The 20,992-nt window shown below is 49.3% G+C and overlaps 7 protein-coding genes across 7 annotated transcripts; 5 read left to right on the forward strand and 2 right to left on the reverse strand.

Moving 5' to 3' along the window:
- Nucleotides 1-1,423: 1,423 nt before the first annotated feature.
- Nucleotides 1,424-2,302, forward strand: FTJAE_2293 (uncharacterized protein; the record flags this gene model as incomplete). The annotated part of the gene is made up of 1 exon (XM_037348472.1): nt 1,424-2,302. One exon carries the CDS (start codon nt 1,424-1,426, stop codon nt 2,300-2,302), a length of 879 nt encoding a protein of 292 aa, XP_037210545.1.
- A 902-nt stretch (nt 2,303-3,204) lies between these two features.
- On the reverse strand, nt 3,205-5,574 carry FTJAE_2294 (uncharacterized protein; the record flags this gene model as incomplete). Its single annotated transcript, XM_037348473.1, has 3 exons — nt 3,205-4,613; nt 4,674-4,941; nt 5,047-5,574. The coding sequence occupies 3 exons, from the start codon at nt 5,572-5,574 to the stop codon at nt 3,205-3,207; spliced, it is 2,205 nt and encodes a 734-aa protein (XP_037210546.1).
- A 3,287-nt stretch (nt 5,575-8,861) lies between these two features.
- On the forward strand, nt 8,862-9,122 carry FTJAE_2295 (uncharacterized protein; the record flags this gene model as incomplete). The annotated part of the gene is made up of 1 exon (XM_037348474.1): nt 8,862-9,122. The coding sequence occupies one exon, from the start codon at nt 8,862-8,864 to the stop codon at nt 9,120-9,122; it is 261 nt and encodes an 86-aa protein (XP_037210547.1).
- A 286-nt stretch (nt 9,123-9,408) lies between these two features.
- FTJAE_2296 (nitrogen metabolic regulation nmr) lies at nt 9,409-10,438 on the reverse strand (the record flags this gene model as incomplete). The annotated part of the gene is made up of 3 exons (XM_037348475.1): nt 9,409-9,737; nt 9,792-10,206; nt 10,265-10,438. The coding sequence occupies 3 exons, from the start codon at nt 10,436-10,438 to the stop codon at nt 9,409-9,411; spliced, it is 918 nt and encodes a 305-aa protein (XP_037210548.1).
- Nucleotides 10,439-11,247: 809 nt separating this feature from the next.
- On the forward strand, nt 11,248-13,017 carry FTJAE_2297 (sarcoplasmic reticulum histidine-rich calcium-binding precursor; the record flags this gene model as incomplete). Its single annotated transcript, XM_037348476.1, has 1 exon — nt 11,248-13,017. The coding sequence occupies one exon, from the start codon at nt 11,248-11,250 to the stop codon at nt 13,015-13,017; it is 1,770 nt and encodes a 589-aa protein (XP_037210549.1).
- A 1,663-nt stretch (nt 13,018-14,680) lies between these two features.
- FTJAE_2298 (uncharacterized protein) lies at nt 14,681-15,870 on the forward strand (the record flags this gene model as incomplete). Its single annotated transcript, XM_037348477.1, has 4 exons — nt 14,681-14,764; nt 14,951-15,230; nt 15,282-15,623; nt 15,671-15,870. The coding sequence occupies 4 exons, from the start codon at nt 14,681-14,683 to the stop codon at nt 15,868-15,870; spliced, it is 906 nt and encodes a 301-aa protein (XP_037210550.1).
- A 2,967-nt stretch (nt 15,871-18,837) lies between these two features.
- Nucleotides 18,838-20,782, forward strand: FTJAE_2299 (uncharacterized protein; the record flags this gene model as incomplete). Its single annotated transcript, XM_037348478.1, has 5 exons — nt 18,838-19,305; nt 19,353-19,480; nt 19,544-19,669; nt 19,723-19,806; nt 19,873-20,782. The coding sequence occupies 5 exons, from the start codon at nt 18,838-18,840 to the stop codon at nt 20,780-20,782; spliced, it is 1,716 nt and encodes a 571-aa protein (XP_037210551.1).
- Nucleotides 20,783-20,992: the final 210 nt, after the last annotated feature.

Here is a 20,992-nt window from a genome sequence, read left to right on the forward strand (position 1 = left end):
AGGATTCCAGCTAATGACGACTCTGTCGAGTTAGCTTATACGGATATACCGCGGAGGAGGGTGATCATATCACACTATCGAAGGCCTGGTGAATTTCAACAGGTGAAAAGAGTTCTTCTATATTCGCTCCCCCCGTCCGAAAATTCGCTGGTGGCACAGCTTACTAACATAACTGCCTCCACTAAGTAGGTATGCTAAATCACCCAGAAGGCCAGGCCCGTCTTGGTGTAAAAGTTTGGTATAAACCGTAGATCATGGCGAGGCCATGCCCCCCAATCGGACACAAGATCGAGCACAAAAACTCGAAAAGTGACAACGCAACGAGTAGGGAGCTAGGAAACGGAGCCCAACTACTGTGCATACCGATGACCGTTAAAGTAGATCCTGAATTAAGATATATATCGCAGATTCATAAAGTACTCAACATGTGCTACACTTACTAATGAGTTATAACCACAGAAAGTTCCAACCACGCAAGATTGCTGACCAACCCTTGGCCAGAAGCCTAGAATATCTCATGGAGGTTCAAACGCCCTGTCCAATCGGCGGTCCTCAGGCTACGCGCGTCCGTCCACCCCGTGAACTTGGTGCCCGATGTTCCACGCAGGTCTCGGCCGCTAGCGCGACGGCCAATCGAGGGTCATGACGCACAGTTTCAGTCTAAAAAACGCCATGGCACCAAGTTATGCTTGACTGGCATAAATGAGCAGCCACAAATTCTAGGCCCAATGTTGGTGATGAACAATGAGGACGCGTCATCAGCAGAAACAGCTCTCGTCACTTGTGAAACACCTGATCTATTGGCTAGCTGAAATGAACTGCTCCTGGTCTCTCCTCCATCAGATCAATGGACAGTCTAGCATGCGAGCCAAGAAACCCAAATGCCCGCTGAAAGGCTCAGTAAATGGGTGAATAAAATATTGATGTTCTAGTCGGTTGCCCCCATTTCCTTCCATTTCACACTGCACCAGTATCTCCTCATGCATGTGGAAGACGAGATAACATGAAGGCTTTCACTTACTTCTACATTAAGCGCCTGGCCGGGCTTGACGATTACAGGCCACTTCCCTTAGAGAAAAATGGCGATTTATACCAAGTCGGCCACGGCCTGCCACAATGCGAACAACGGACATCAAGAGCACGGCAAAAGCGTGTCAAATTCTGGCCTGCCGCCATCTTTTGTACATTGCTGATCTTGTACGTCCTATCGAGTCATACTCATCATGGCCAAGATACACCTACAGCGGCTAATGGTTGAGACAGATCGCCTTTCCTCATAGTATTTCCCGTCCTTTTGTCAAACGCTCTTTATACATATGAGACGACACAGTTTACGTTTTACGGCCGACTCTTCAGACATGGAAATCCAACATACAATGCTGTGTTATGGGGCACTCACTTGTCGCCCCTTGTCACTCCAACAATGTGTCACTCTCACAACGATTACTGGAGAATTCATCCTCTTTTTTCAGCGCTTGCTGTAGGTTGTGCGAGTGTTGAGGCAGATGTATGGCTCAGCCCAGATGGAGAAGACCTTCTCGTAGGCCATGAGAAACGCTTCCTTTCCCCAGATCGCACACTTCGATCACTTTACATCGACCCGCTATTACAGATCTTGGACACAATGAATCGGCCAGCGCCACACGAGGCCTTCAATCCCTTTGCGCGGGCCTCTGGTGTCTTTGCCACCGAACCGAATACAACCTTGATACTGTTCATTGACGTGAAAGACGATCCAGTCAAGACATGGCCTTTGGTTCTTCGGCAGCTAGGGCCTTTGCGGGATTTGAGATACCTAACCCGCCACGACAAATCCATGGTCACAAATCAGACATTCTGGCCCGGACCCATAACCATAGTGGGCACAGGAAACATTGTTAAACGGCGCGACATCAACATTGGCACAGACCTTGAAGAATGGCAGCAGCACCACGATGCTTTTCTCGACGCTCCTTTACATCTGCTTCCTGAAACAGGCTTCACCGAAAGCGACGGGTTTTACGGTCCCTACGAATTGGAAAATGAATTCTATACCGCGTCTGCCCCTTTCAGCGAGGCTATCGGCAGTGTTAGGACGGGCTTCAACACCCAGCAGATGGAGACTCTGCGGAACCATCTTCGGATCGCAAAGCATCGAAACTTGAAGTCAAGACTATGGGGGTTACCTGATTGGCCAAGAGGGCATAGGGACTACGTGTGGAAAGTACTTGTGCAAGAGGGGATTGATCTACTCAATGCAAATGACATCGCCAGTGCAGCGTGTATGTATCAGCAGCTAGGGCCTCTAAGGGAAGCTTTATGAATGGGTGCAGCTCTATCTTGTATACGTACTACTGTAGAGCATGGAGGTGGCAGTATATGGGGTGGTTGATAGTCCGATAAACCTCCTCTACGAGAGATGTAGAACTCGAACGCAGGCACTGTTGACCAACATATTTTTCAATCTACCATGTTTGTTCTTTGAATCCAGACATCATGAAGGGAGCGAGATGTCGGGTTTAGCTTGTAATACCTGGCGCGTGACGTATCATTGAGGGCCATGGTGGAAAACAAGTCCTGCAGAGTCAAGACCTGTATGGCAAAGCCACCGACACATTTAGCCCCCCATGGTGTTACGGGGCAGCCAATCGAAACTTAAGATGTGTTTCAGCCGCCTGCAACTAGTCTGGCGGTCAAAGCAGCGGGACGCGTAATCATCTACTTTCTAGTCTTGTTCTTATGAATTCTCGCACCCGATGTCATGGTACATGATCTGATCCCGCGCTAAGTTTATGCTAAGCTTTCTTGCCAAGACGGGTTCTACTCAGCCCATGTCCCGCAGGGACCATCACTGAGAATGATTTAGCTACTCCGCCTTACCTAGAGTTACAAGGGGATGTAATAAATCTTAGGACCTCTATCCTAGGTAGCAAAAGGCCTTTGGTAAATTTAGGTAAATTTAGGTAAGCTTAGTATAATTTAGTATAGATATAGAGGATTTTAGACCAAGTATTTTTAGCACCTCATTTTAACGTCAGAAGTCTTCTTACACCCTGAGGAGTTAAGTTACTAACCTTCAGTTAGCCCAAGGGACTGCACTAGTTAAAGTCTAAACATTCCCAACCACCAAAATGCTTCTCCAATCAGATCCTTTGACTGACGTGCACAAATTCTCGCAGTCGAATGCCCATCGCTGCAGGGGTTGAGGAGACCAACAACTCCTTACTAGTCTAAACGCACAGTTCGTTCAACACTTGGAAAGTGGTCTCTGAGATCTCTGCTCTGTACCGAGTCGGTCCACGGCCATGTTACGGTATCGTCGCGATGACCGTATTCATCAGTACTTACTAAGCCATTCTCGAAGAACTGGCCCTCGAAACGCAACAGCCCGACTCGCTTGAAGATGCCATTGCTAGACTGCACAATCATCCCATAATCGTAACTGATGACTATACATCGGACTGTCATGGGATTGAGGCTGATCGTGTCGGTACCGAAAGCGAGGTGTGAAGCACTTGTCGCCCCACCACTTGTAAGATCAAGCGACCACACAATCCCTCTTCCAGGCGTCTCAATGTTCTTTTGAACAACAAAATGAGTCCATCTGCCTTCAAGGGATTGATCATCCATGGTGACCCAGTGCTGGCTTTTGCGTCTGGTAGGAAATGAATTGCTCTTTGCCCAGGTTCTCGTGGGCCTATAGGGCGCGAGTTCCATGAAAGGCACATCGAAAACCTTGGTAGTGATTCTCAAGATATAGGTCAACCCCAAAGTCGGGTAAGATTGACCGGAAGTGAGCGACCGTGCAAGCGTGTCATTGAGTTCCACAAGTGTTCCTGCTGTTGTTTCCGCAAACAAAGGCGCTGTGAAGCTCCTTTCTAAATGCTTCACATTCTCCAGGAAGTTCCATCTCACTCCGACTTTCCAGCCAGACCATGACCATGTCGGAAAACCGTCCCTCCTGGCAAGTCCAGACTCTGGAATCTGTATTTCACTCCACCGTGGCTCCCATAGCATTGCCCAGAGAATAGCGACCACGACATCATTATGCTTCGATTTTGCAACGTGGTAAACATCTTTCCTATACAGGTTTGAGAGTTGACAGCCAACCCACCTATGTGGCAGACCCCAGTATTGTTCTACTGGTGGTTCTAGCTGGGCATAAAAGCCAAAAATTCCCTCCATTGCTCTCAGCACGTCGGAGTCGTATGTAAGTTCGCGCTTGGAGTAAGCCTCCAAGTTTGTCATGAATCTCCAACTACTTGGTAAATATACCCTGCTATCTGAGTCTTGGTATAAAATACGCTCAAAGATGGGGAAAACCACACGTTCACAGCTTTCAAAGTCATGTATCAATTCCTCGGCACAAGTCATGCTTCCACATTGGTAGAAGACCTGGTCATCAGCAAAGATGACGCACCTGCGGGAGAAGACTGCTTCCTGGTATGTCCAACCCCTAGTTGACCATCTTGAGGCGCCCACGTGATTTGCAAACGATATGGGCTTGTATCTCCACGTCGTTCCGTCGAGGATGAAGTTGTTTGGAATCGTACGAGGGCATTGCCCTACACCAGGTAAACCATGTAATGAACTCTCACCCGCGGCAGCTATTATGGTGACACTTGCTTGGTTGTCTAAGACGCGGTTAGCTTTTTTTTTCGAACCTCACGTTCGTGTCGTTCTCGAGAACGTACAGATAGTATTCATCTGACCCAACTGGCAGTTCATGTCTTGTGTGTTCGTTTGATCAATACACAGCTGGTCAATCCATATATATCGAAATCCGAGCTGTATTGTGACATAAATGGCGTCTTTGATCACGGCCTTGGCCATGATGGCTCGATCGCTTTCGTGGAGATTAGACGAGGAACCCCATACATAACTGAGGGCAACATATTCAACAAACACCGTCAACTCCACCACAGTCTTGGTCTTGCAGTCCAGTAGCCTGAACTTGGGGATCTGTAACGGAATTGCTGTAAGCATCTGGCACGATTTCCCATGAGTACTGCAACAATGGGCAATCCAGTTCCTAATCATGTGATAATCAACCTGTTTCGTATCTACCTGTCGATGCTGCCCAATCCTGCCTGGCGCCCCAAGCATATTCTTATCAGTTATCGGTAGAATATATTCCAATTCGTTATTGAGTCGCATAACAACGTGATCTATTCCATCAAAGATGGACCTGTTGAGTTGCACTGTTATTGGATCTTGCGATTTAGCAACATTATCCTTTCGATGCAACTGTGAAGTGAGGAACCGGCACGAAGGGCATGTGGAAGTCTCAGAAATATGTAGGAAGACGTCAGTACCGCCAGTTCCGTAGAGACTACCCTTCGAACATATCTGGGTCAGATTGACGGATTGACATTGTGTACAAAGGTCTTTGCTTTGCCAGCCTGGGCCACCTGCCCTAGCTGCCAATCGTCCATTGGAGTCTTGAAGAATCAATGGGTCGTCAGTGTTACTCGACGATACCCGAATGTGTAGCAAGTCGGTGCGACTGCCGAGGGCATACTGACCTTTGCTGTTGGCTTGGCTTAATTTCGAAGCGCAAAACTTCATCTCCGCAGTCTCTTTGTTTCCATTCATACCAGCTAATGCCGATAAGCAATGCTGTTTACCTCGGTATTGTCAATTTAATCTTTCAGAGGTTGACGCCCTGCTGGTGCGAGGTGCAGAGTTAAACAAAAAGCAGCGCAGCACTGAAACTCTGTCAGGGCTACAGTAAAAGGTTCGTAGTGGGGTCTTTGAATGAAACTGCACTCTCCCCGAGAGGAATCAGTGAGACTTTAAGGATACCTGTGTCGTCGCACAGTTGTGGTCATCCCTCTGTTTTTCACCACACAACATACCAATGAGACTACGCCACGAGTTATCTCGGAAGTTACACAACTGCGAAATTCTCCAGAATTCGGTGCCGGCGTCGTGTAATACAAGTGGCTTGTTCAAGGCAGTTCATCAAGAACTTGGGCGTTTCACACAATTCGCTTCGCAAGACAATGCCCAATATGGTTACTCAGCCATGTACCCCTTGCTTCGTTTCCTCCTCCTTCTATCAGCTATGACAAAGTCGAATTTAAAACGAATTATCTTAGATCGCAATAAAGCAGTTGATACATGATTTCAACTAGTTCGCCCTATTCCCGTGCAGATCCGTCATGTCACTGGGGGTTGTCAGGGAATGAGGCTTTCGCAGCGGAAGAGGGAAACAGTCCGCCTTATAAATACCATATATTATCTCAATTCATACATCGAGTAGCATAAGATTATTTCAATTCGGCGATTTTATTATTAATTCAAGGAGAAGTGATTCTCTTTTGCTGATCCCTATAGACTTGACCTAGATCGATGCAACGGCGGGTAGTACAGTACAGCTTGCGAATCTAGACTAAGTTCTCTCTGCTGATTTGAGCTCTCAGCCACAAGTCTCAACGGCAAATAAATGTACAGAATAACTGAACAATACGCACAACCGAACACGATTGATGCTATATGCGCCTGTCCAAAACCACTTTTGATGCGCTCTGAACTAAGAGGTCTTCACTCTCTCAGTATCCTCCTTTGACATATATGTAGGATGGCTGCTCAGTATATAGTGAGACTGTGACCTACAAGCTTGTGGTTTCCATCAGGCGTGAAAGACCCGCAATAACACAACAAATTGTCATTTGAAGAATAGTTTCACGCTCCCGTAACTTGAATGTCCATTTGCCCTGCGCCTTCTGATCATGATGATGCGAAAAGCTTTGCATTTCCCTCGAAATCATTCTCACCGTCACCGAACTAACATGCCTTCTGATCAGGGACTCGTGCTAGTCTCTGTATCAGGACCTTCTGATCAGCCAGTGAATATCGGTTCGCCATAGCAGAACGTCAGTGACTGAATAAGTTTCTGCTAATCACTGGTGTCTGGGCGCAGGTATATAAAGATTTTCCTCCTGTCCAACAAATACCTGGAATTCCAACAAACAACTGTAATTCCAACAAACAATTGTAATTCCAACAAACACGCAGATCAAACAAATCAGTAAACACGTCAATAAACATTACCGCTTTACAACGCACAAACACGATAAAGATATCTCTGTAATGCCTGAGTCTTCTAGGACGATTATTTTTACCCGAAAAGGTAATACCCCGGGCACCCAAGAGAAACTCCAGAAACTCGTAGACGAGTGGAAGGGAAACGGTGTCCAGGTTAAAGTCGGTCCCGATGAGATCACTTTTATTGTGCCACCTGGAGGTGGTGATTGTACAGCAAAACACTTTCAAGGTCGTATGGAGAAGGAGGGATTGTGGGATGATTGGAAGGAAGATCAATAATGAATTAGATGCCAAGAGTCTCTAATTTAGATTAAAAAAAAAGGTTGGGCATATTCAAGGCTTGGTGGACAATTGGCAATGAGGGGGCTGGAATCCGTACGGGCTCGGTTATCCCCAAACCTCAGGTACCCAAATTGAACAGATTACACAAAAGGCATATCCATTCTATTCGCCATAAGTTAGTTCATGTGAGCTTGTTTTGGAGACATCACTTCTTTCCTCACGGCACTTTCACTCTCGGGCTGATTCCCACATACAGTCAAACCCGTCAACCCCCCGTGCCCACTTGCCCTCTTTTGGAAAGACAAATGCGCCAGTCGGCAGTCAAATCCAGTATTTCTCACGGTAGAGTCTCCATGGATGAAGACGGAACGTTTTGATATGTTACAGTGACTTACTATGACCCGCTGTGAGTCGCCAGCAGTGGCGAGTTACTTGAGCTACACGATCTTCCCCTGAACGGAATGACAGTCAACTCAATCCAGCTCTCAACAATCACTGAAAGATAAATTGCGATATGTATATTCGATTCATGATGTAACGTATTCGGCTACCTGCGGTATTGGGCGATCCGCCCCTATAACAATGTCACGATACTTGCCGAAGGCGCGTGTACTTTCTTTCTCTAGAATGATATCCCAGGACTCTTGAAACTTCTTCATTGCGTGTCTTGAACCTGAGTTCTACAGCAACGCTCGGAGCAAAAGTGAACTTGCCGGAAGCATCCGCTTTGACAGTGAGTGGCTGCAGAAATCTCAATACAAGCAAGGTTACGTGGACTCACTGCTCTCAAAGCCGATGAAGTTGGATTCAGTTCATTATCTGACTCTGATGCCACTGCTCTCCACCTGACGAGTTAATGTTTACAGGTTCATAAGAGTCATTACGGGTTCATTTCAGTGACCAAGATAAAGCTCTCTGTGGAAGTTCCTGTGCAGAGGTATATAGTCACACTGGCAACTGGCCGTCCGACAGGTTTGTTCAACAGAAACGGCGATGCCTGGGTTTACAACGAGACCCCAGCTTAAAGGGAGCAACGCTACACCTGGCAATTATGGAAAACTTGACGAAGTTGGATGATAATATCACAGTCGAATTCCTTGCGAGGAACATAGTAGTAGGTCGGGCTGGATGCAACATGACTGTCATGGGGGAAAGGTCGAGGAAGGATCGGAAGTTCCAACAAAGTTGAATCCCATCCACGGAAGTCAATTTTGTTCGCCAAAAGTGATGCGCAGCGTTGAGGCAAAGAGCTCAAACCGCTCACGTACCACTACTAGCCACTGTCTGTCACAGTCGCATAGTAAGTCATGTCAGTGTCTCACGAATACCTTCCCTAACTCCGTGAATGATATTCACTTTTCACACAAGCACCACTGCAAGCTACCGTCAGTGACGATGTTACCTCCGCCCAGCAGAAGGGCCAAGTTTCAGGTATAAAAACCATCAATCTGCAGCCAGCCTTCAATCTCAAACTTCGCTCATCCAACTTTGATTGCATAGACAAATCTTGGTACAAATACAAATAAGTCCACAACAGGACAAACTTCGCAATGTCAAAGAAGGAGCCGAAAGAGATGATAGTCACCAAGTTCACCAGAATCAGCACTTCACCTGACAATGAGCAGAGACTTGAGGAGCTTGCTAGAGAGTATGGAGATCATGGCGCTCAGATCGTCATTACCACGGCCACGATGAGTGTTGGACTCCCAGCGAGAGGAAAGTTCCGACTTGGGGGCGAATATACAATCAAGAAGTTTTTGAAGCAGATGAAAGATCGAGGCATGATGGATGATTGGCATGTGGATGACTGATGACACTTTTATTGTGGTTAATCGTTTATATAGCATGGTGATGGAAAGGTGAAATTCGAATCAGAACCTGGAATCCAAAATTGAAACTGCCAGACTGCTTTTTTATACACTAGTTTCAGGGAACTTGATTTGACTCCATGCACGCTCTTATTTGGTGGCTGTTCATGTCGATGCATTCGTCATTCAACACTACCGGAGTGCTACAGCTATCTATAATCTTAGTAATTTGTGATATCGATGTTACTTTATTAAATTTAACCTAAGATTATGTCTTTTATGTTTTCCTTTATTCCCACTTGGATCTGTTCTGCTCGACAAACTCCTTCCAAGTGACAGGCTTCTCATCGAGAAGATCCAAGCTCTCCTTGAGATCAGCATCGCCGTAGTATCCTGGGTCCTCCAAGAGCATCATGTTCTCAGTCAGCTCCTTTGCTATGGGGGCAGGGAGGAAAGACTCAAAGACATCGGCGGGGACTTGGTTGAAGGTGGCGGGCTTTCCGGTGACTTCGCTGAACTCGGAGACGATTCTGTTGGGGGAGTAGTAGTCGGTAGCAGCAAAGATGCGCTTGTTGATGGTTCCGGGGAAGTTCTTGATTGCGGCCTTGACGAACTTGCCTGGAGAGAGTTAGCAGTTGTTGATGCGAGGGTGATTGTGGTTAGGGAACTTACCCATGTCGGCGTTGACGTCAAAGAGAGGAACCTTGGCCTTGTCACCATCGGCAGGGAGGGCCCAACCATAGCTACCGTCTTCATTCTTGCGAATCGAAGTGAAGAGGTTGGAAGCAAAGAAGCCAGGGAGAACAAAAGTAGCAGGAACATTGATCTGTCGGATATACTCCTCAATCTCGGCCTTGCCCTCAAAATGCTTGATGTGAGTAAGACGACCGTTGCTAATCTTGTTGGTGTCAAGAAGAGACGAAAAGATGAGCTGTTTAACTCCCGCAGTCTTGCAAGCGTCGGCGACAGCCTTGCCCTGAGCGATCTCGCCGTTGCCGCTGTTGGTCTCCCAGTAGTTTGTGACGAGGAAGACAGTGTGAGCGTCCTTGACGGCTGGAGCGACTTGCTCAGCGGTGTTCATGTCGGCCTGTAAAGGAAAGTCAGATTTGTGTTTTTGGTGGAGAAGGAAGGCGATTTAAACTCACAGCGACGACCTCTACGCCCTTTGAGGAGAGGGCTTGGGCAGCTGGCTTGGAGACATCGCGGGTGATGCCACGAATCTTGAACTCTTTGGAGAGAGCGGGGTCGTTGAGGATGGCGCGGACGACAGAGCCGCCCTGGTTGCCTGTGGCGCCGAAAACGGTAAGAATCTTGGACATTTTGAGTTGATTGTTGTTGAGTATTTATTGGAGAGTATCAATGTTGATTGGGTGAATGGATTGAGAGTGAGTTGATAATGGGACAGTTATTGAAGACGAGGAGTTGTCTTTATAGGTCCATGACACAACCGTGATGGTGTATCCAGCCCAGCCACAAAGTTGCATGCATGCATAATGGCACAGAAATCCTTAGCAATCGAACCTTGTCCACTAGCAGAGATGAATAAGGTGCCAGACGCAGCCTCATACAGCAGCGGAGTCCGTGGCCATGATTGGTATAATCATTGAGTAAGCCGTATACCAGAGTCGGAATGTCGGGGAACGCCAAGACATCGAGATGCAGCCCTAACTGAACAGAGAGATCGCGATTGGTGAGATTAATTGTTAGTGAGAGGAAATATGGAGATGCACAATGACAAAGCGAGAGTGGTGCAGTAGTGAGGATGCACTAAGATTAGTAACACTTGAAAAGTCCCTCTTCTCTTTTAACGCGCGGGGCTCGGGAAACGACGCGATTACCGGGCGGGAAACACAGACTTTGGATCTGTAATTCGGATATTTCAAGAATGCCAATGCCGACTTGTCCATTTTCTCGTCAAGGTCAACAATGATTCACGCGCGGGGCTGATCGCGCCGTGGTCAACGCGCAAATCGATGCCCGCAACGATGATCACGTGGTGATAAGAGACCAAAGTCACGTGCGCTCATCTCATCCTGCATCAGCTCTCACCAAAGCTTTCAGGCAGGGCGAGGGCGCGTCAACGCTCACCTCCCTCACTCACCCAAACCACGCGCGCAAACCCTCAAACATGGCCGAATCTCACTCCGACCAGAGCGAAAATGAGATTAACGACGAGCGCCCTCAAGAAGAATCCGGCGAAAATGAATCCGGCTCTGAATCTGAATCCTCCGAGTCCGACGACGATGATTCCGACGGCGGCGGCTTGCTAGATACCATGGCCGCTGAAGGCAGCGACGAAGAGTCCAGCGATGAAGAAGACGACGACATTTATCACCGCGAAGACCTCACCCAGGATCCCTATCTCGACTCGTTTCCCCAGTTTGGTCGGCTTCCTAGTGAGTTGCGCAATACCATCTGGGAGCTGTTCTGTCCGGAACTTTGCGCTCGGCATCGCGTGCTTGACTTTCAGATCTCGTATGGAACAGCCCTTCATCCCGACGCAGCGAGTTCTTTTGTTTGGACTGTACGCGACGGTATTGCGCTTGGTGATCAGACAAAGAACCTCCGCGCGGTGTTTGCTGTTCACAAGGAGTCGCGCGCTCTAGCCACCAATGCCTTTCCTGATTCTCTGAGCATCGATGCTGGTTCTGGAGACGCCACTGTTCGCTTCAACAAGAACTCAGACGTTGTTCTGATGAATGGTCTCAGTTGTCCACCGGGGAGAATGGTGTTTCACCTACCAGGTTTCGCCAGCGAGGTCAAAAACTTTGCGATTGGCGGGCCTAACATCCTCGATGATCTGAGCGGTCCCGACGTACCAGCGCTCTTGAGGCAGTTCACCCAGCTGGAGTGCTTCTACGTGAACGTCTCGAGTACGGATTGCCAAAAGTCCACTTTGGGCTGGTGCACATCAGATCTCATCAACCGCTATCAAACGCAAACATACGAAAAACAGCCTGGTCTCGGAGAAGACCTGCAGTTCTTGTGGTGCTGGCCTGATTTACAGCGACATCCAGACTTTGCGACATTCCAGATCGACAGGGATACTTGGGATAACTTGCCTGATCCCCTTGGGAGCGAGTTGGAGCAACGAGGTCTCAAGGCATGGCCCATGGTTGCTTTTGAGTACGAGCGTGGACTTCGACGGTTTGAGTTGCTGCAGACACTTGGGCCTGATCTCGGCGACGACACTTCAGATGAGGATGATGACGACGATGATGATGATGGCAACAATGGACCCGACCTCGATGAGTATGAAAGCGATGGCATTGACGACGATGAGATTGTCGAGACGTATGACCCCTCAGACGAAGAGGGCATCTCATTAGCCAGCGGTTCCCCTCCGCCTGTCGCCCAAGAAATCTCCGACGATGAGGATGATGACGGCGCTGGCGCAAACTTTTCAAGTCCTGAACCCGAGCCAGAAGCAGCGCCCGTGCAGCGCGGACGCAAACGACGAGTAGTCTCCGATTCCGATGATGAAGACGAGGAGGACGTGGAACCCACAACGAAGCGCGCGAGGACTCGGATCGTTGAATCTGACGATGACGAGGATGATGAGCCAGAGGTGCAGGAACAGACACAGCAGCGCTCAAGGGCAATCGTGTCAGATGATGAGGATGAAGACGAAGGCGGCGCCCACGCAAGCGACTCTCCCAGCGAAGAAAGTGAAGAAGAAAGTGACAACTCAGAAGACGAAGACGAACCGCCCAAGAAACTATCTCTCGCTGAGAGACTACGTCTCCATCGACAGGAGAACCCAGTGGGCGATGATTCAGAAGCTAGCAGCAGGACTGCAGACGAGGAGAGCGAAGAAGAGCGGAATCCTTTCACGATGGGCATGGCGGATGAGTCAGATGGAGAAGGCGAAGTTGGCTACGACGAAGATGACTATTAATTCCATGCCGTTCTCCCTCCGTACATCATGTTTGAGTAACTGTAGATATTTTTGATATAATCCCAGCGATGGATCAAACAGTCTTCCCAGCAGCGAGTAGCTCAACAAACTGCTCTATCCGCTTCCTCCTCGTCTCCGGCCTCTTCGCTGTCTCCAACCTCCATAAAAAGCTATATCTCTTCGTCTTACCCAACCCCTTCCAAAACTCCCCCGCCGCTTCATTCCCCTCCATCGCGATTTCAAAATCCTGCGGCACAGTTACATTACTCGACGACGAATACGCCCTCTCCCAACGCCCATCATCCCTCGCCGCATCAACCTCCGCCAGCCCCGCAGGTTTCATACGACCCGCGGCTATCAAAACAGCGACTTTGTCAACATTCCGCTGGGACCAGAGACTTTTCCTCCGACGGGGCGTGAAGCGCTGTATGAAGTGCGTGGCGTCGAGGGCTTTGCGCTGGCCGTCGATCCAGCCGTAGCAGAGGGCTGTGTCGAGGGCTTGGTCGTATGTTATTGAGGGGATGGGGGAGTTCTTTTTTGCGATTTTGAGCCAGAGACCGGATTGGTTGGTGGAGTGGTTTTGGGAGAGGTAGGATTCGAATGAGGATGGGGTTGGGAAGAGTTTTGTTTCTGGGGGGGTTGCGGAGGACGGTGTAGGTGCTGGGGATGGGGGTTGGAGACGGGTTAGTCTTTTGGCGGTTGATCTTGTTGTTCGTGACATTTTTGGTGTTTGTGAGAGCGAAAATGTTCACGGTTGAGATTGGGATGAGGCTGACACAAGGAGATCACAGGAGGATCACGCTAAGCCAGTTTCAATCAATAGACGCCCAACAGCTTCAATTTTCATTCTATCAATAAGTAACAGTTTTTACGACGCCAAAATATTACACATCCCAATCAATGATGATATCTCGCCTCTTCCTGCTCCAGTGATGATTTCAAGAGGTTGCAACTCAGGACTGTGTAGGGTAGCTCAAGACGCGTCAACGTCTCGGAGAGAAGAGCGATTCCACCGCACGTGATGGGAAAAGCTTCGCAATGAGCCCTCGAATGGTGGATACCCAGTGAGAAAGTCTCGATTACAATGTCGCAGCATCTTTTCGGTCTCATACAAATTGTTTGAGAACGATGCCAGTGATAAAGAGACCATGTCTTCAATGTAAAGGTGAGATCGTCGCGTCAGTGGCTGGATGCGGGGTGCTGACAGGGCTTTAGAAAAACATGTCAAATGTAGGCGAATTCATTGAAGGGAGCAGATATGGATAGTGAATGATGACTGATTAATTAATTATAGGCGATGAGGGACAGCCGAGGTGTCACCGATGTATTATCAAGAACTTACCATGTGCTCGACCTGCGAAGAAAACTGTCTTTCGGAATGCTTCAACTGGACCTTTGACGAATCAGACTTGGGTTAACAGTGAGATTAGAGACTGTAAGTCATTGAGCAAGATACCATCGCACTCAAGAAAGTCATTCATCATTCAACAGTCAATGTCAATCCGCAAAGTCCACTAGAAGGAGGTGCAGGCCCACCTTCAACAGCCCCAGCCGATTTCAACGACTCTACAGAGACAACTTACAATGAGCCCCCAAGAAGCAACCCAGTATTCCAAGTGGCAAACACATCAGCTGGAAACTCACCCAGCTATCCTTCTTCGCCATGGCAGCAGGCGACAGGTCGATCACCCACGGACCTGCCGAGCACCTCGAGCGCATACACCGTAGCCCACGACCATTCATCTCCGTATGGTCCACCGCAAGATCATGTCCCTTCTCCGCGATCACACCAGCCGTACAACTCAGGAGAAGTAACGAAATTCCCACTCGAGGATCCGCAAGAGGCGTGTTTGCTTCGATACTTTGTTGAAGAGCTGTCACATTGGGTACCGACGATCTGGTAGAAGTGGATGATAAATGCTAACGTGAGCAGCTCGATCTATGCGATGAGAGACGCCACTTTCAACTCGTTGTACCCCTCCGCGCTCGACACCACCCACCGCTTCTCTACGCCATATTCGCCCTCTCAGCGCGCCATCTAAGCCGACTGCCGAAATACAAAACACCACAGGGAATTCTCTACCAGGGCCAATTACTTCCCAAACTCACACCCCACGACGCAGTAGAATACACGCTGAAGTGCATTCCCGCCCTACGAGACTTTCACCTAATCCAAGACGACGAAAAGCTCGAGAGCATCATCGCCACAGCTGGTAAGACCTCACCAAAACAGAGTAGGAATAGCTCAAACTGAAGGGTTGCAGTTATTCTCCGGCAGCTGGAAGAGATCGACGACGAGGAAGATCAAGAGCAGGAGCGGAACCAGAGGCGGAACGCGAAACCTCAGGTTAATTTCCTAGCCATCATCGACGCTGTGCTGAGAAGTCCACCGTCGCGGACCCTCTTTGGCCGCCGATCACTTATCCAAGCGGCGTATTGGATGGCCGTTCGCCAGGAGTTGTACCACTCGTTTACGAAGCGCCATCCGCCAAAGATGGTTCTAGATCCAGAGTATGGAAACGGTGCGTCAAAGGCGAATAAGATTGTTCTTCACACGGCGCAGGTTGCGAAATGGCGATGGGCTGATGGTTCCGAACAAGAATGGCGTATGTACTACCCATTGATTAAGTGGTGGTGAGACTAACGGGTTCAGTGCGACTTCAGAAGCAGGGCGAGGTTCTGGAGGATGAAGCACGGAGGGAGTATCAGCCGTTCTATGTACGACCAGCTGACAGGTCGAATGGGGAGATATTCCCGATAATCTGGTACTCGTCCGCGCTGGAGGTGACAACCATGCAGCTGAGCATCATAGCGAAGATGGTGCTAATGGCAGAGAACCCCTTCCTCGGGTAGGTCAAGTCAACTCAATTTACTTTGGGTGATCCACTGACGTCAAATCAGGGGAAATTCATCGACACGTGCGCAGTGGAGAGATATCGAGAATCAGGTCCGGCAGATGATACTTGATCTGTGTGGGATAAGCCTCTGCCATCCGGGGTGCCCACCGGCTCTTGTGCACGCTGCGTTTGGGATGGAGTTGTACGGCGACTTTTTCACGGATTTGTATGAGAGGAGGGCGCTGAGGGGTGTAGTCGACAAGTTTCGAGATGCGAGGGCGTGGCCTGTCCAGAATCTGTCTAAAATGTTTGAATGAGCACAGCAGGATTACTATTCACATGTTGGTGTCGGCATTTATTTTCTTGGCGACGGCACTAATATCACATCAATGAAACCCTTCAGGCGCGGAACTGATTTCTCCCGCGACGGCGTAAATTGAATTAAAGTGAATTGAAGTGACCACTGTATTTTTTATTATTACCGCTGCTGAATCCGCCAAGTCGCACCGATATGTTTCGGCACTGAAAGTGTAGATCCTTTCCACTGCTGAAATGGATTTGTTTTAATGGGGGCCGCCCCTTGACCAGCTGGTGCAAGGATAGAGGGTCGTAGTCGGTTAAGATCGTGTCAGAAGTGACAAAAGAGTGGAGATGTTGTGATCTTCGGAGCATTTGTTCAAGATCCTTGTTTGTGTTTGTTTATTCTCACCAACAAGCAAATTGATTGTGATATGGTGAGAGTTGTTAGTGTCACGGCTGAAGAGAAAACATTACGGACTCCGGTGGTTTTACTGGTGCGAGGTGCCACTGGAAACCCCCGTCATTTATCCAGCCAGTGCCGATCTTTCCCCACAGCGCAATCTCCTGACAGCTCACAAGGTGTCGAGAGCGGGGACGGCATCTACGGGATATCGAGAGCTAGCTGTGCCACTCAAACCAGGACAATCGAAGTAAAGTCTCTTCCTGCCACGCGATAGTTACTGCTTCAAAACCTGTGCTCACAAAACACCGAGTCTCGTTGCACCATTATCTCGTGGTTCGGTGACGGGTATCTGCACTGTTACGGAGTTGGCTGAGGTGGAGAGGCAGAACCGGTAAACGATGCAGCGTCGCTTATGACGACGAGATTGGGCTGATCATTTCTTTTTTGATGCCCAGGCTATTCTCGTCGGGCCCTGGTTCTGGGCCGTCATTTTACCTTGACAGCGCAGGGCCCGCGATTGCATCTTGCTCGGGGATTGAGATCTACAACCGATCAGATTTGAGGCCTCACTCACATTCATCGGGAGTGATGGCCTGCCCTGCCCTCTCACGCTCGACTTTTCTTTTCCGGGCGCTAAATGTGCGCCTCTTGCAATAATGTCAACGTATTATGAAAACGGTTGGACGGAAGTCACCATATGCGTGTCTCGCAATTGAGGCTGGCTGGACTAAATTAGCCTCCACCAACGATGCAGCCAACCCAAACCAATTGATGCGATGCAATGCAATGTGATGACAGGTGATGGTGATGGGATGGCACTGAGGATCGACTTCAGCTCTTCGTTTATCGCGCTCGAGTGGGGGTGACGTGAAGCCGGGGGATAAGGTACTCCCTGATTCCAATGCAACATCATCACCCAAGAAATCCTCTCGTTTCTTTTGTTCACGATCAAAAAGTTACAGTGATTGCAGTTTGCGCAAAAAAGAAACTCGGCGCCGTCATAAACTCAAACGCGAAACGCCAGGAACACAAAACGGTAACCTAAATCACAGTGGATACAAGCACAAGCCCCATGCAGCTGTCTCTGTGTCTGTGTCTCCCTACCTCCAGCACATGCTCATCACTGCAAGGGAGCCAGCAGAGCAGCACACAATACCAGACGCAAGGGATGAAAAAAGACGATAGAAAAACGGCGGTGGACGAACTGCTTCCCCCAGCCGTTTTAATCCCGCCCGCCTCCGCGATACAATCCAAACGCATCGCAGCCGTTACGTGAAGCGGCCGTTTGGACATACAGTACGAGTCCTCGGGGGGCGCACAAGCTTTTCGTGCTGCGTTTCACTAACGAACTTAACTGGATGTTTCTCTCACTGTGGCGTCAAACTCGGTCAGCAATCATGGCGCCTCGAGATGATATCGTGGAAAAGAGAAGAGAGACATAGCGTGAACAGGTGATATCAGTGAAAAGCAAAAAGAAATGTTACGCTCGTGGCTGAACGGATGCTGAGCGTTGCGATGCAAGGGCGTTTGGATCATCGTCACGGCGCCGGCGATGAATCAAAAGCTGGTCACACAGGATGATCCTTGCTATAGTCGTCAATGTCTCAAACCGCCCTTACGCAAAGAAGCAAATAAAATACCCCAGGACAAATTCATCACAAACGCGTAGCTTAACAGATCAGAGAGACGTCGAACTACGTCGATCTGCAATTTCACCTTGCGAACCGGTCTCCGGTCTGTTCATAAACCAATATCCCTTAGTCTTGCTGTCAGTCTGAGCGAAGTGGACATGTTTTCTCGTGAATTGTCCCGAATTGCGGGTTGGATCTCACAGGGGGAGGGGGCAGCCTTACCCCAAGACGGGCCAAGATCACCGGAGGTCGGGAGCTTAGACGGCACTAACCTGGCTTTCCCGAGCCCAAGCTCAGGTCGGGTGTGCGCAAGGGATGGGCCATTATCTGGGGGGCGTGTTTCTTGTTAGATCACTCTCGATCTCTTTCCTCATTTTCACTTTCTCTCGCTCGCTTTTCACTGCAAGAGATTTCTTTAATCCCTGTTTAGCGTCTGGACGCTTGGGGAATCACGCTCGATAAAACGTATTACTATATATCGTCGTCATCTCCGCTTTGTGCCTCTCTTGCTCTCTCGAACCGTTTTTGTGTTGCGGAGACCCGACACATTCCTTTCCAAACCACGTTCCTTACAATTAAAAAAGAATTATTTCCCTATTCCTCGACAACATCGATCCTCTCTCATATTTTTCATTAACTCGCTACTACAATGGCCGAAACCGAAAAACCCGAGGCCAGACTCGATGGCCTCGGCATCTTCTGGATCGTCTGGACATTCATCTGGACATTCATCGTCGCGGGCGGCATGGTCTTCCTCTGGAGACGTCGCGACATGCCCATGCTTCGAATCCGCGACCTCCCGCTCTCCTTCGCCGCTATCATCCTTCTTCACATCTACTGGGGAGCCATCCAGACCGGATACGTGTACTTCCCGCTGTTCACGCCCGAGGGCGAGTTCTGGATCATGAGCCTGTACTTCCCCTTCGGCATCGCACTGTTCCACGCCTCCAACAGCCGTTTTCTGCATGTCGCGAAGCAGCAGAAGGAACTGTTTGCTTCGGATGAGAAGATGCCGTCCAAGAGTCGTGTTAGACCTGGGTCGTTGCTTGGGCGCTTTCAGGCGCTTGATTACTCAAAGAAGATTCTCGTTACGGTTGGACTGGGAATGGTAGTTCAGGTATGGAACTCATCACAACATATGCATGGCGATGCTAACGTATGCAGTTCATCCTCACCATCATCATGTGGTGCTTATCTAAAAAGTTCCATCCCTCATGGGGTGTTGCCGGCACGGAAGTCCATCCCGGCTCTGAGGAGTACCGAAAGTCTCAGGTCGGAAAGGGCTGGGAATGGTAAGCATACTCCCCCCTCGATCTGATCTCATTGCGATATGTTACTGACCCTCTCTTTGCAAGGTGGCCCTCTGTATTCTGGCAGTTCCTTTGGGCATGGATCGTCGCCCCTTACATCCTCTGGCAGGCCCGCGGTGTCAACGACACGCAGGGATGGAGAGTCCAAACCGTCGCATGCTGCATTGCTAAGTAAGTCATCCCTTGATCAGGGCCAACACCATAAACTGACCGAGACACAACAGCCTCCATGCCACTCCTATGTGGCTCATCGCCTTGTATGTTCCTGCCATGGCACCCGTCAATTACTACTGGATTCCTCCTCAATGGTAAGCCACCTACCTCAGCAAGGGCCTCCCTATTAAGAAACATCCCCGCTCACTGTCGCACAATAGGCTCGCCATCTCCATCATGGCCATTGAGATCTTTACCATCTTCTGGCCCTGCTGGGAAGTCATCCAGCACCAGAACCTCCGCCAAGAGACCCTCGACTCCATCGCTCAATGGCAGCTCAACAAAAGCGCGGCGACAAATGGTGCTCGATCTGTCGCTACTGGTTCTACTACTGTTGCCCCCTCTGCTCTGACGTCCTGGTCCAAGGACGGTTCTGTCAAGAGCAGCGCGTCTGGTGAGAGTATCCTCACCATGGAAGCTCTCGAGTACGTGCTTGAGCGTAACCCCGAACCTCTTCAGCAATTCTCAGCCCTTCGTGACTTCTCTGGTGAAAACATTGCTTTTCTACGAGCTGTCGCTGAGTGGAAGTCTTCATTACCGCCTGCTGTGCGCGACCCAGAGAAGATCAAGGAGCCGTCGGTGCAAGAACTCGTCCGCGAGAGATTTAACAGCGCTCTTCGCATCTACACCGGCTTCATCAGCTCTCGCGACGCAGAATTCCAGATCAACCTGTCATCGCAGCAACAAAAGATACTAGAGGGTGTCTTTGAGAGTTCTGCGCGCATCCTCTACGGCGACAAGAAGCAGGTTGACCCAGCGTTGCCATTCGAGACGTTCCAGATGGTGACTACACCCACCAAAGTCAAGTCCTCAGCTGCATCATCACACGGATCCGAGACAGGTATCATGGCAGCTGACTCTGTCGCTGACACTGGATACATGAGCGACAAGGCTATGTACTGGGGTGATATCCCCGAGGGCTTTGATGCGACTATTTTCGACGACTCGGAGAAGCACATCAAGTATCTTGTGCTCACCAACACGTGGCCCAAGTTTGTCAAGGACCGACGATGCTCGATTGACTCCAATGATACCCTCGAGGCAGGAAACGGAATCTCCATGGCTAAATGATTTGACCTGGGTGATCTAACCTGAATTTACGGATTTATTTATGGGATGGGAGTTTGGTGGTGATTTACAAGTGATTCCCTCTTTTATCTTCACTTTTTTAACCGGGAAGGCTTCTTGGATACCTATTCTATGTATTTATTAATGAAAAAACACGCGACTGCATCGCCAGTCATTCTTCTCCTTGCTCACCTTCTGCTCTGACTCATTGAA

This window comes from Fusarium tjaetaba, assembly GCF_013396195.1.
Source record: "Fusarium tjaetaba strain NRRL 66243 chromosome Unknown NRRL66243_c0000041, whole genome shotgun sequence".
Lineage (NCBI taxonomy): Eukaryota > Fungi > Ascomycota > Sordariomycetes > Hypocreales > Nectriaceae > Fusarium > Fusarium tjaetaba.